Source organism: Chiloscyllium punctatum, chromosome 26 (assembly GCF_047496795.1).
Source record: "Chiloscyllium punctatum isolate Juve2018m chromosome 26, sChiPun1.3, whole genome shotgun sequence".
In the NCBI taxonomy this organism is placed as follows: domain Eukaryota; kingdom Metazoa; phylum Chordata; class Chondrichthyes; order Orectolobiformes; family Hemiscylliidae; genus Chiloscyllium; species Chiloscyllium punctatum.
In genome coordinates, this window is record NC_092764.1 from 62,398,465 (window position 1) to 62,411,938 (window position 13,474).

Below are 13,474 nucleotides of genomic sequence, written 5' to 3' on the forward strand. Positions count from 1 at the left end.
CTTCATTATTTTGAAAACCTCAATCAGGATCCCCCTCAATCTCCTTTTTCATAATGAAAGCAAACCGAACCTACTCAACCTCTCTTCATAGCGAGTACCTTCCATACCAGGCAACATCCTCGTAAACCTTCTCTGAACCCTCTCCAAAGCTTCCACATCCTTTTGGTAATGTGGCGAACACAACTGTACACTGTATTCTAAATGCAGCTGAACCAATGTCTTGTACAATTTTAACATGACTTGCCAGCTCTTATACTCAATACCCCGTCCAATGAAGGTAAGCACAACATATGCCTTCTTGACCACTCTATCCACCTGTGCAGCTACCTTCAGGGTACAATGGACCTGCACTCCCAGATCTCTCTGCTCATCAACTTTTCCCAAGGCTCTTCCGTTCACTGTATAATTTACTCTAGAAGTAGACTTCCCAACATGCATCACCTCACAGTTGTCTGGATTGAACTCCATCTGCCACTTCTCCGCCCAACTCTCCAGTCAATCTATATCCTCCTGTATTCTCTGACAGTCCCTTATGCTTTCTGCTACTCTCCCAATCTTTGCGTCATCTGTAAACTTGCTGATCATACCAACAGTGCCCTCTTCCAGATCATTTATGTATATCACAAACAACAGTGGCCCCAGCACTGTCCCGTGTGGGACACCACTGGTCACCTTTTCTCCATTTCGAGAAACTCCCTTCAACTACTACTCTCTGTGTCCTGTTGCTCAACCAGTTCCTTATCCACTGAGCTAGAACACCCTGCACACCATGTGACTTCACTTTCTCCATTAGTTTACCATGGGGAACCTTATCAAAAGCCTTACTAAAGTCCATGTATATGACATCAAAAGCCCTTCCTTCATCAATCAATTTGGTCACTTCCTCAAAGAACTCTATTAAGTTGGTAAGGCACGATATCCCCCACACAAAACCACCACTGATGAGCCCATTCCTTTCTAAATATAAGTAGATCCTATCCCTCAGTGCCTTCTCCAGCAACTTTCCCACCACTGACATCAGGCTCACTGGTCTATAGTTACCTGGAATATCCCTACTAACCTTCTTGTACAGGGGTACAACATGAGCAAACTTCCAGTCCTCTGGCACCTCACCTGTGTTTAAGGATGCCACAAAGATATCTGTCAGGGCCACACCTATTTCCTCTCTCGCCTCCCTCAGCAACCTGGGATAGATCCCATCCTGTCCTGGGGATTTGTCCACCTTAATAATCTCTAGAATACTTAACAGATCTTCCCTACTTATGTTCACATGATCCAGACTAATCTCTAATCTCAATGTTCATCATGTTCCTCTCCTCCATGGACACTGATGCAAAGTAATCATTCACAATCTCACCCATTCTCTCAGGTTCGACACACAGCCTTCATTCTTTATCCTTTCGGGGCGGCACAGTGGCACAGTGGTTAGCACTGCTGCCTCACAGCTCCAGAGACCCGGGTTCAATTCCTGCCTCAGGCGACTGACTGTGTGGAGTTTGCACGTTCTCCCTGTGTCTGCGTGGGTTTCCCCCGGGTGCTCCTGTTTCCTGCCACAGTCCAAAGATGTGCAGGTTAGGTGAATTGGCCATGCTAAATTGCCCATAGTGGTAAATGGTTAGGGGTATGGGTGGGTTGCGCTTTGGCGGGGCGGTGTGGACTTGTTGGGCTGAAGGGCCTGTTTCCACACTGTAAGCAATCTAATCTAATCCTTTCTCTAGTTACCTGCTTGCTTCTTATATAAGAATAAAATGCTTTGGGATTCTCCTGAATTCTGCTCACTCAAGCTATTTCATGACCCCTTTTAGCCCACTTGATTTCTCGTTTAAGACTGGTCCTACTCTTCCGATATTCCTCCAGGGCCCACTCTGTTCTTAGCTGCCTGGACCTTATAAATGCTTCCCTTTTCCTCTTGGCTAATCGTACGATTTCTCCTGTCATCCACGATTCACGAATCTTGCCTTCCCTGTCCTTTACCTTCAACGGGACAGGCCTATCCTGCACTATCTTTAACCTATCTTTTAAAGCCTCCCACATCTCAAATGTGGACTTCCCTTCAAATAGTTGTGTCCAATCCACATTTCCCAACTCCTGCCTAATTTTGATATAATTGGCCTTGGCCCAGTTTAATACTCTTCCCTTAGGACCACTCTCATCCTTGTCTACGAGTATTCTAAAACTTAGAGAATTACAGTCACTGTTCCCAAAGAAATCCCCCACCGCAACTTCTACCACCTGGCCTGGCTCATTCCCCAATATCAGGTACAATATGGCCCCTTCCCTCGTCAGACTATTGATATATTGCTCTAGAAAACTCTCCTGGACACTTCTTACAAATTCTATCCCATCCAGGCCTCTGACGCTAAGTGTATCCCAGTCAATGTTGGGAAAATTAAAATCTCCCATCGCCACTACCTTATTGCCTCGACATCTTTCCATAATCTGGTGGATTTCAGTTCCTCACTCCCTGCAGGGAAAACATTCTGGAATTAGCTGGAGAAGAACCTGGTGGCTCATGTGGGAAGAGGGAAGCCTGTATGTCACACACACTGACCCAGCTTCATTGGGCTGTGCTTCCCTCACATTAACACCAGGGCTAATTGATTCTTAACCACTCCACCCACCCCAGAAGAGGAATATCTGCTCCACCCACTTTTCATCTGGTCTCAGCCATTTTTGCTGCTGTTGTGTAATTGATATTTGAGCTTTTGTGAAAAAGTTTCATGTTCTTGTGAGAGGCTGACAGGCTGCTTCTGTGTGAGAATATTTTCCCTCGATCCTTCATGTTCCCTTTTATGTTGCTGACCCTGTGTCCCCTATGACCTTACAGTGTCCCCCTGATTCTTTGTTACAATTAATGTGCTCACTTTAGTCCGATGGGCAATGAATTTATAAATTCCAATGTCCTTGATGGCTTTGCATGATCGTTACCTGGGAGAGCCAGTCCCCCTCTGATTTCATCTTTCTTCTCTAGAACGTCCCCCTGTCGATTCATATCCCCCTAGTGACTCGATGCAATGAAATCCACCCCTAGGCATGAGTAGCTCACTTTCCCCAGGTTACCATGATCCTTCACCCATATGCCCCTGAATGAGACTGAGCAAAATACAGAAACACAGAAGATAGGAGCAGGAGGAGGCCATTCGACCCTTCAAGCCTGCTTGACCATTCATCATGATCATGGCTGACCATCCAACTCAATAGCCTAATCCTGCTTTCTCCCCATAACCTTTGATCCCATTCGCCCCAAGTGCTATCTCGAGCTGCTTCCTGAATACATTCAATGGTTTGTCACCAGCTCCTTCCTGTGGTAATGAGTTCCACAGGATCACCCCTCTTTGGGTGATGAAATGGCTCCTCATCTCCGTCCTAAATGGTCTACCCTGAATCCTCAGACTGTGACCCCTGGTTCTGGACACACCCACCATTGGGTACATCTACCCTGTCCAGTCCTGTGGAAGTCTCTAAGTCTCTATGAGATCCTCCCTCATTTGTCTGAACTCCAACAAGGACTGAGCTGAGGACTGACAGTGGGCCACCCCTTCGGTCTGACTTGGAGGGACAGCCGTGACTGAACCTAGCAAAGCCCAGACTGATGTCTCCACTACACCCTGACTGGTCTCCCTGTCACCTGGGGATTGGCTGCCCTAGGCCTTTGGGTTTGATCGTGATCCAGTCCATGGACTGTAAGGTAATGGATCTCCGGACTGACCATGTTCCACATCCTGGATTGGAATCAGACCGGTCCCTTGACTGATTATGGATGAAGGGTCAAGGAGGGTGATGGCCATGGAGTATGCAGGGATACTATGCTGAAGGCAGAGATGGCTGATGGCTGGGACAAGCAATCAGTGAGGTGCAGTCTTCAGGGTTACACGGTGGAAACTTGTGCTGTCTCGTTTCTCAGAGAAGGGGAGGAGAATTGTCAGTGTCATATAAATGAGGTGAATTGGACTATTAATAAGATGCAAATGCATCAAAATGAGATAGTTACCTCTCAATAGCGAGATGCTGAAGGATTTAAGGTTGAAGTGAAAAATTACAATCAGTGTTGAGATTCTGATGCCTCTCCATTTTGTCCCGTCGTTGTTGCCATTGCAGAGGTCACACCAAGATGAAGTGAATTCTGTCGTATGTTTAATTTGAAAAGCAAAGCAGATTGGAAAACCTTTGGAGATCAGGAAAGGATGATGAAACGTCCTAAGGAAGAAATTGGGGCATTGGAAGGGAACTAGCAAGAAATAGTAAAACATGATAAAAACTTCAACAAATAGTAAGAGTAGCTACAGTGAACATTCCAGGGTGAAGCTTGAGAATGAGGGATGGGAAAGAAGGTGGTCACAAGGCATTTAGAAGATTACAATACAATCAGGCAGAGTCCAAGCTTGGTTTTGTTAGTGGGAAACCTTTGACAAGGTTAGAAGACTTCTTTGATCATGTGACAAGCAGGTGGATAAAGTGGAACCAGGAGATGTGGTAGATTTGGATTTCCAAAAAACATTCAATCAGGTGCCCCATTAAGGTTTACTGCACATTTAATCCTCAAGGTGATGGGGTAATACATGAGCATGAATACACGATAAGCCAACAGGGAACAGGAAGTTGGGATAAACAGATTAGTTACAATCTGGCAAAGTGTAACTAATGAAGTGCCGCATTGAGTAATGTTGGGCCCTCAAATATATATGATCTGTATTAATTATTTTGATAAAAAGATTGACTGTCTTGTCGCAGGATTTCCTGACACTGCAAAGATAGTTTGGCAAGCAAGTTGAGGCAGCTCCAAGGTGTCTGCAAATGAATATTGATGAGTCAAAATCCAAAGAAAAGGCACTGGAGAATATTATGGGAAAATGTCACTTTGGTAAGAAGGCTACCAATTGGAGAGAGACTGCAGAGTACTTCAGTCCAGAGAGATCAGGGTTTCCTGGAACATGAACCATAAAATATGAGCATGCAGGTATAGGGAGCAATCAGGGAGCAAATGGGATGTTGAGCTTTTATTTCATCGCTGAAGAAGTGTAAAAACATGGATGTCCTGCTACAGATTATTGATGGGGATTGATGAGACAACACCATGAGAACTGTGTAGAGTTTTGGTCTCCTTCCTTCGGGAGGGAGAGAATAGTATTGGAAACAATTTGAAGAATGTTCACCAAGCTGATCCCTGGGGCGAAAGGATTCAATTACGAGGAAACTTTGAACAGGTTGGGGGCATATGCTCATTGGAATTTGGAGGAATGAGGGGGATCTTATTGAAACTGATAAGGTTCTGAGGGGGACTGAGAGGATTGTTTTCCCTTGTAGGGTAATCCACAGCGATGGGGATCACTAATAAAAGGGGCCTCCCATTTCATGTGGAGATGAAGAAGAATTTTCCCTTTTGGAGAATCCTTAATCTTTGGAATTTATCTGCCTGGATCGTGGTGGAGGCCGGGTCATTGAATATATTGAAGGTTGGGTGGGATTGCTTTTAGACCAAAGAAGTCTCTGTCGAAGGCTCCAGGTCGGAAAGTGGAGCCAAGGCCACAATCAGGTCAGCCCCAGGATTGTATTCAATGATGGAGTGGGGTCAATGGGCCAAATGGCCACCTCCTCCTAATTAGTGTATCCTTTTGCTGGTTTGGCACCAGTTTGGTCATCATCGCTTTTGAGAGTATTTTTAAATAATCAGATATAACAATGTGAGAACAGCTATTTCATTTTGTTTTATTATTGGCAAGTAAAGCATTAAACACAATAGGATGTGGACTCTGTCCGAGCAAATTCTCACCAGCCAGCAATAATCAGACACAACTTGTACATTTGTTTGATCCATCAGGTATTCAGATTATTTCAGTGTCTCAACATCCAGCAAGTCTCACACTCAACTCCAATAGGATATGTCTTCCAATGATTAAAACGTCAAAATATAATTTCTCCAACAAACGTGAAACAAGCTTGTTAATGATTTCATAAATTATGTCAATTCTTCTTGGAAATCATTTTTTCAATAGAAAATTACTTTTAATAAATAGAGAAGCACCTCAGCAAATTTGAAATAATTATAAAGTTAAAAATCACACAACACCAGGTTATAGTCCAACAGGTTTAATTGGGAGCACACCAGCTTTCGGAGCGTCGCTCCTTCATCAGGTGATTGTGATGAGGGAACGTCGCTCCGAAAGCTAGTGTGCTTCCAATTAAACCTGTTGGACTATAACCTGGTGTTGTGTGATTTTTAACTTTGTACACCCCAGTCCAACACCGGCATCTCCAAATCAGAAATAATTATAGTGTGTAATGACAAACACTGTTAGAATGGTGACTATGAGGAGAGGGAAAGGGATTATCCAGACAGTGCAGGGACCCCCCTGTGGCCACCCCCCTCATCAATAACTATACCGTTTTGGATACTGTTGGGAGCAGTGACCTATCAGGGGAAAGCCTCAATGGCCAGGTCTCTGTCACTGAGCCTGGCTCTGTGGCTCAGAAGGGAAGGGGGGAAATAGGAGAGCAATAGTGAGAGGAGATTCAATGTTGAAAGGAACAGACAGGAGATTCACTGGTTGCAGACGAGACTCCCGAATGGTAAGTTATCTCCCCGATGCCAAGGTGAGGGATGTCTTGGATCGAGTCTACAAGATCCCTAAGGGGGACGGTAAGAAGCCAGATGTTGTGGTACACATCGGTACCAATGACATAGCTAGGATAAGCGATGAGGACCTGAAAAGTGAATGCAGGGAATTAGTTTGGAAGTTAAAAAGGCAGGATGAGCAGGGGAGGAATCTCGGGATTGCTACCAGTGCCAAGGGCGAGTGAGGCTAGAAACAGAGAGCGAGTGTAGATGATCACATGGCTGCAGGGCTGGTGGAGGAGGGAGGCCTTCAGAGATATGGATCATTGGGATACCTTCTGGGGAAGGTGACCTGTACAAGAAGGACAGGTTGCACCTGAACTGGAGCAGCATCGATGTATTGGGCAGGAGGTTTGCGAGAGCTCTTCGGGTGGGTTTAATCTAGTTTGGCAGACCCCCTCAATAGCAACAGAGACATGGAGGAGCAGATTGGAAGGCAGAATTTGGAATGGCGCAGAAGTAACAGGTTGTTGTCATGGGTGACTTTAACTTCTCTAATATTGATTGGAACCTCCTCAGTTCAAATAGTTTGGATGGAACAGTTTTTGTCAGGTGTATCCAGGAAGGATTCCTGACTCAATATGTAGGTAGGCCAACTAGAGGGAAGGCCATATTAGATTTGGTGCTTGGTAACAGACCAGGCCAGGTGTCAGATCTCTCGGTGGAAGAGCATTTTAGTGATAGCGATCAACAACTCCCTGACCTTTACAATAGTCATGGAGAAGGATAGCAGCAGACGGTATGGGAAAGTATCCAGTTGGTTTAAGGAGACTTACAGTGCTATTAGACAGGTACTGGGACACCTAAACTGGGAACAGATGTTCTCAGGAAAATGCACGACAGAAATGTGGAGGTTGTTTAGGGAGCAGTTGCTGATAGTGCTGGATAGGTTTGTCCCACTGAGGCAAGGAAGGGATGGTCGGGTGAAGGAACCTTGGGTAAGAAGGGATGTGAAACATCTAGTCAAGAGGAAGAAGGAAGCTTACTTAAGGTTGAGGAGGCAAGGTTGAGGACTCTCGAGGGTTACAATGTGGCCAGGAAGGAACTGAAGAACGGACTTAGGACAGCAAGAAGGGGGCATAAAAATGGTTAAGTGGGTGGGATTAAGGAAAATCCTAAGGTTTTTATCACTGATGTGAGGAACAAGAGAACGGCCAGAGTGAGGGTCGGGCCAGTCAGGGATAGTGGAGGGAACTTGTGCCTCGAGTCGGAGGCGGTCGTGAACGTCCTTAATGAATAATTTGCTTCAGTATTCACAACTGAGTGGGACCTTGTCGTTTGTGAGGACAGCGTGAAACAGACTGATATGTTTGAAGAGGTTGATGTGAGGAAGGAGGATGTGTTGAATGTATTCAGCCTGAAACTTTACATTCTGCCTTCTTGCCATGTGCTTTATTACTAACTTTGTAAAATACCTTAGCAAGGTATGACAGACAGGGATAGCACTGGGTTTCAGTGGCTTGATTTGATTAGATTCCCTACAATATGGAAACAGGCTCTTCAGCCCAGCAAGCCCACACTGACCCAGACCCATTCACCCCTGACTTGGCAACTTAGCATGGCCAATTCACCTGACCTTCACATCGTTTGGATTGTGGGAGAAAACCAGAGCACCCAGAAGAAACCCACACAGACAAGGGGAGAATGGGCAAACTGCACACAGACAGTGGCCCAATGCTAGAATTGAACCTGGGTCTCTGTATTGACAGGCAGCAGTGCTAACCACTGAGGCACCATACCCCACCATGAATGACATGCACCCACCCATGTTTCCCGTTATCCTTATCTCATTATGGAAAGCCATGAGGCCTGTCAGCTGCTCATTCCAGAATCACAGCAGTTTGCTTCTTGGGTTTCAGCAATGCTGTTTGAGCTGGACAGACATACATCCTGAAGGCAGAACACCGAGACAGTGAATAGGAAGGAGTGTGCTCTCCTGGTTCAAGACTGAGAACTAGCTCTCACCATTTTTCTAAACAGTTTGGTGCAGTGTAGCACTATGATCGAGGAATGATTTATTTCCTCTTCTTTCTTCACCCACACTCCAAGCTGAGCAGTCATTAAGGTGAGATTGGAATCCATTGACAGTGATAAACAATTTAACAAAGGAAGACTGGCTTCAGAGGCAAACCTGTCACTGGAAGATATTCTGGAGGTTTGTTCCAAGCATTCATGATGTAGTATGACATAGAAATTACCAGCTCTGGTTACAAGGTTATGTTTGTGTCTCTTCATTAGCAGAAACTTTGGAAATTCTTCAGCTATTTGAAAAGTATTCCAGAATGTAATGGCACTCGAGAGGAAAAAGCCAGGATCATTTTGTTCAAATTGCTTAGAACCGGGAACGTCCTGTAGGTTTTCCTGAAGGCCACATCATCCTGCTGTTGAAGAAAGAGAACATAAATATTCAAAGGAAGCAAACCACTGACAGTATATTTCAGAGCCAATTGTCTTCATTCGCTTGACCTTGACATGAGCTTGAAATACTGACACGCCTTTATTCATAATGGCTTTAAGATACAAGTTTCTGACAATAAAAACAACAATTGGGAGAGAACAAGTTGGGTTAATCTGTGAGAGACAGGAAGTTAGAATGATTATTTGTCGAGAGTTGAGTTTAATCTGAAATCCTGATTGTGAGGGAACAGGCCTACACCTTCAGGCTACATACTGTACATTGTGGCAGGTTTGAGGCTGTGTCAGAGGTGAGCTGGGAATTCCAGCAAGTGCAGCACCCTTCACATCAACAGACCCTGCCTTGTCTCAAGGCAGCAATGGGGTTGGTAATGGGCCTCACAGATACCCAAGTACAAGAGTATAAAGCCACTTTGGTCTAGCTCCCCAGCTGTGTTTCAGTCGAGGCCCAGGGGATCTTTTCTATCCACCTGAGAGGGCAGTGAGGCCTTTGATTTAATGCTTCATCTGAAAGACAGCCCCTCTGCCACTGCAGCACTTCATTTACACTTCATTGAGGGACCAGCCTCGATCAGGTGCTCAACTCTCCAGAATGAAACTTGAAACTACAACCATTGATTTGACACAATTTCAACTTAAAACACTTTAACAAAGGCAACATTTCACTTGCCACATCATCGAAAATTCAAAATAGTCAGTACTATAGGCCACGGGTGAACTGATTGAAGTCCCTCCCAGGAGGGGAGTAAAGTCAAGCATCAGCTCCTATGAAAAGCTAAGACTCGGAAGACAAGTCCATGAGAGGAGCTTTCATGAATAAATGAACAATTTGATAAATAAACCTAAAGATTAATGTTTTAGATTCTTTCAGTGTTTCGGTGTGAACATCCTGTATGGATTTTCCCCTCATACACGCTGTGAATCCATATTCTAATTACTTCGACCCAACCTGCAGTTTTCCATCTGCTCACATCCAAGAATACAAAGAATTTCAGGCTGGGATTGCAAGGTTTGAAATAGGGATCATCACATTGGAATGTTCACAGTGAAGTTCAGGAGTTGTTGGCAATTCAAGACAGCAACATTTGATTCAACATTGCCCCTTCTCCTCGTCAAAGGTTTATTAATAGGTGATCATTGCTTTGGGTTTGTTATTATACTGTTCATTGTGTGAAGAAATTCAAATAATCAAAGCTTACACCAAAATCAAAGTAAAACGTGAAAACTAGTCACTTGATCCAATCAGTTTGTATTAGCGTATGTGCATGTCGCCTGTAATTGATTGAAAGAAATAACAATTCAGAATGAACAATGTGTAAATGTAAAACAGAATGGATTTGCAGTAGAAATACACTTCGAAAGGAGAATCACAGCCTTGAGAGCAGATTTTCTTACCTGATTGTCTCATAGCAGTGAACTGTAATCACTATGAAAATGATAAAGGTCCCAACAATAATCAATGCAATAGAATGTGTCGATGAAGCAACATCTGAGGCATCGTCATTGTGATAGTCCTTTGAGAAAGAAAATTCGAAATGTTACTATATCAAAGCACCATCAGGGATCTAGCCACAGATCCACCATATTTAAGGGCTGATCACAAAAATCCTGAAAGCCATTAGAAATGTTCGAAAGGCACTTCCGCCACTTCATACCTTAACTCAAGGCTGAAAGAGGAGAGGTTGAAGAAATAACAGGAAAAAGGAAAATGAAAGGAAACATGAAATATGGACAAGACGAAAGAAGTCCAGTCTCCAGTACAACATGCCTCACTGGTGCAGAGGGAAGTTTCCAATACTGGCTGTACCAGCCTTCAACTGCACAGTGGTTGTAGGTGCCCTTGTAATCCACGCTGCATTTAGCTCCCAGAAGACAGTGTCCCATGGCTGTGAGCAGCTGGAGATGTATGTGGATCGTGCCATCTTGCAGAGTCTGTCAAACCAGCTTCGTTGCCAGTGGGTGACCTTGTTTTCTTTTCACATCAGAATTGAGGCAGTTCAGCCTCAACCAACTATTCTGAATGTTCCTTAAAACTCCAGCTCCCACCCAGCTGCCATTCAATGTGCAGAAGAAACCAAGGTCTAAAGGATCAGAGAAATATCTGTCAATCAAAATGGAGCAGCTGGACAAAACAGCGGAGTATTAGAAACCAGGATTGTTGAAGTCCTTTTTAATTAATTGTCTCTGTTCTGTTAAATCTACATCAAATGCCGCCTAAATTAAGGACATTTCATACACTGTAGAAAGAGACAGTCAAACCAAAATGGACATGTAGCAATTCAAAACGAACCCTCAGAAACCACGATTTCTGTAAAGGTGACAAACAACTCCAACAATTCGGTCTGCTGTGTAATGGATTACACATTTCCAATCTCATCTGCATCAATGATCATGACATGTTGTACTGTCGGAAAAATGATAGCTTACAGTGGCCTGTTCTGGGTGAGAGAAATGTGCACTGGGTATCTAGACTTTGCTTTGGGATTCTCTCTTGCCTGATGCATTTGGAGACATCAAAATTTGTGCCGTGTTTTATTTTGGCGCTGGGTTGGCAAGGGGTTCTGGGAGAAAACTGCCTGCCCTTGAAATGCCTCAACCTTGACTATTGCCAACTTGACTCTTTCCTCGGCTCATCAATGACAATTTCTGATCCCACAAGGATGGAGAGAGTCAGGTGAGTGAAGTGGCTCACAGGAGTAATTGCAGTGATTTCAATGGCAGTGTAACAGAGTAACAGCAAAGGGAGCTGAAGGACACAGCATGAAACACATAACAAAGTGGCATCACAGAGCAAGGCAGATCAGCGACTCACAGGGAAATGTTTCAGTTCAGTTACTGATAACTTCATTGTGATCAAGAAATCAGGTCGAAACAAATGAGGTTGAAATGGAAAGCCTGGAGGGAAGGGAATGGGAGCAGTGGGGATATAAAAGAATAGTGTGATATCAGCACAAGGGGAGGAGGAGCAGATTCCAAGTAACTGGGACTATTTTTCAAATAAGGCACAACCCTCTGTCTTTCTGGTACGTTTATACACTGTGCACTGAAAAAGGACACGGTGGGGCACCTCCGTTGTGTTGAGTACACACCCTGTAGCACGTGACAATCCAGGATGCTTCACGTGTTGGACAAGGTATTTTCTAATGAACCTGTTCAGAATTGTGATGTCACTCCTCTGGAGCAGGGAGGAATTGAACCCAAGCCTCCTGCATCAGGGGTAGGGACACTACCCACTGTACCACAGGAGCCCTCTTGTGCTGGACAATCACGTACACAGGAATTATCACCGTCTGGAGCAGCTTGAGCTTCAGAGTGTGAGCAGGAGCTGACATGCTGCAGTTTAAGAATCCCCGAGCAGAGAGGGAATGAATGACTGCCTAAAGAGAACCAGGGAGGAGTCCCAATGCATCTTTCTCTTTGATTGGAGGTGGGTTTGTGAACTGGTGATGGCAATGCCAAACTGTGAGCATCTTGGTGATTCTGTTTAGGGAAACACCGATAAAATTCCGAATGATGACAGTGGAAGTGCAACCACTACTTAAGGGAATAAACATACATTACTGTAGCCACAGACACCAGGGGGGTATGTTGCCTCCCTGTTATCTGGGTCAGTGATATCACTGAGCAGCCAGGGACCACTCTAAGGGGAAAGAATGATATGGGAGACTGGGCAGAAAAGCAAGAACCCACAGGATCCAAGAGCACAGGACAAATTGAATCTGAGCTGTTCAATGATAAGAAGCAAAGGGAATGGGCAACAGTGCTTTTGTGATTGGGAGGCTGTTTCAGTGGGGTTGTGTAAGGCTCTGTCCCTTACTTTACTTGGCAGGTATCAATGAGGTAGGGACAGGATTCAGTTTGCAGATGTTATAAAAATGGATAGTGAGGAAGAAAGCTTCAAGCATTAGAGAGATTACCACTGAACTGGGAGAAAACACGATGGAGAGAAATGTAAGTAGGGAATTAGAGGAGGGCAAATGGGTGAGGGAAGAAACAATAAATAGTGGAATACTGAATGGTGTGAAGGAATAGAGAGACTGTGGAGCACATGTTCCCTGAGGTTACAAATTAGGTCGATCAGCTGCAAAGAAGGCCAATGGGATTGTTGATTAACCAAGGTGTAAAATATAGCAGCAGAGAGCATCAGCTCAATCTAGGGCAGACACTGGTGGAGTCCTGCACACAACACCATTTACAGGGTTACTGGAAGGATTTAATCACAGACAAAATGTACACAGACATTGACAAAGGTATCACCAGGAATAAAGAACACAAGGACAGGTTGGAGAGACCAGGTGTTTTTGGAACAGGGAAGGTTGAGGAGAAATTTAATTGAGATGGACAATGCAATAGGCGCTTGAGGCAGAGTGAGCCTGTTTCCCTTGGCAGAGAGATCATTAACCATGGGGTAGAAATTTAGATTAATTTGTGGATGAATAGAGGGCA

At 44.5% G+C, this 13,474-nt stretch overlaps 1 protein-coding gene across 1 annotated transcript in view; it reads right to left on the reverse strand.

Moving 5' to 3' along the window:
• Positions 1 to 6,208: 6,208 nt before the first annotated feature.
• LOC140453126 (uncharacterized) overlaps positions 6,209 to 13,474 on the reverse strand; it is a 92,696-nt gene continuing 85,430 nt past the window's right edge. Inside the window, exons 16-17 of the mRNA XM_072547536.1 lie at positions 10,424 to 10,542; positions 6,209 to 8,994 (exon numbers count right to left, since the gene is read on the reverse strand). Of these exons, the coding sequence (XP_072403637.1) occupies positions 8,946 to 8,994; positions 10,424 to 10,542 (168 nt within the window). The 3' untranslated portion in view covers positions 6,209 to 8,945. The remainder of the gene's footprint in view (positions 8,995 to 10,423; positions 10,543 to 13,474) is intronic.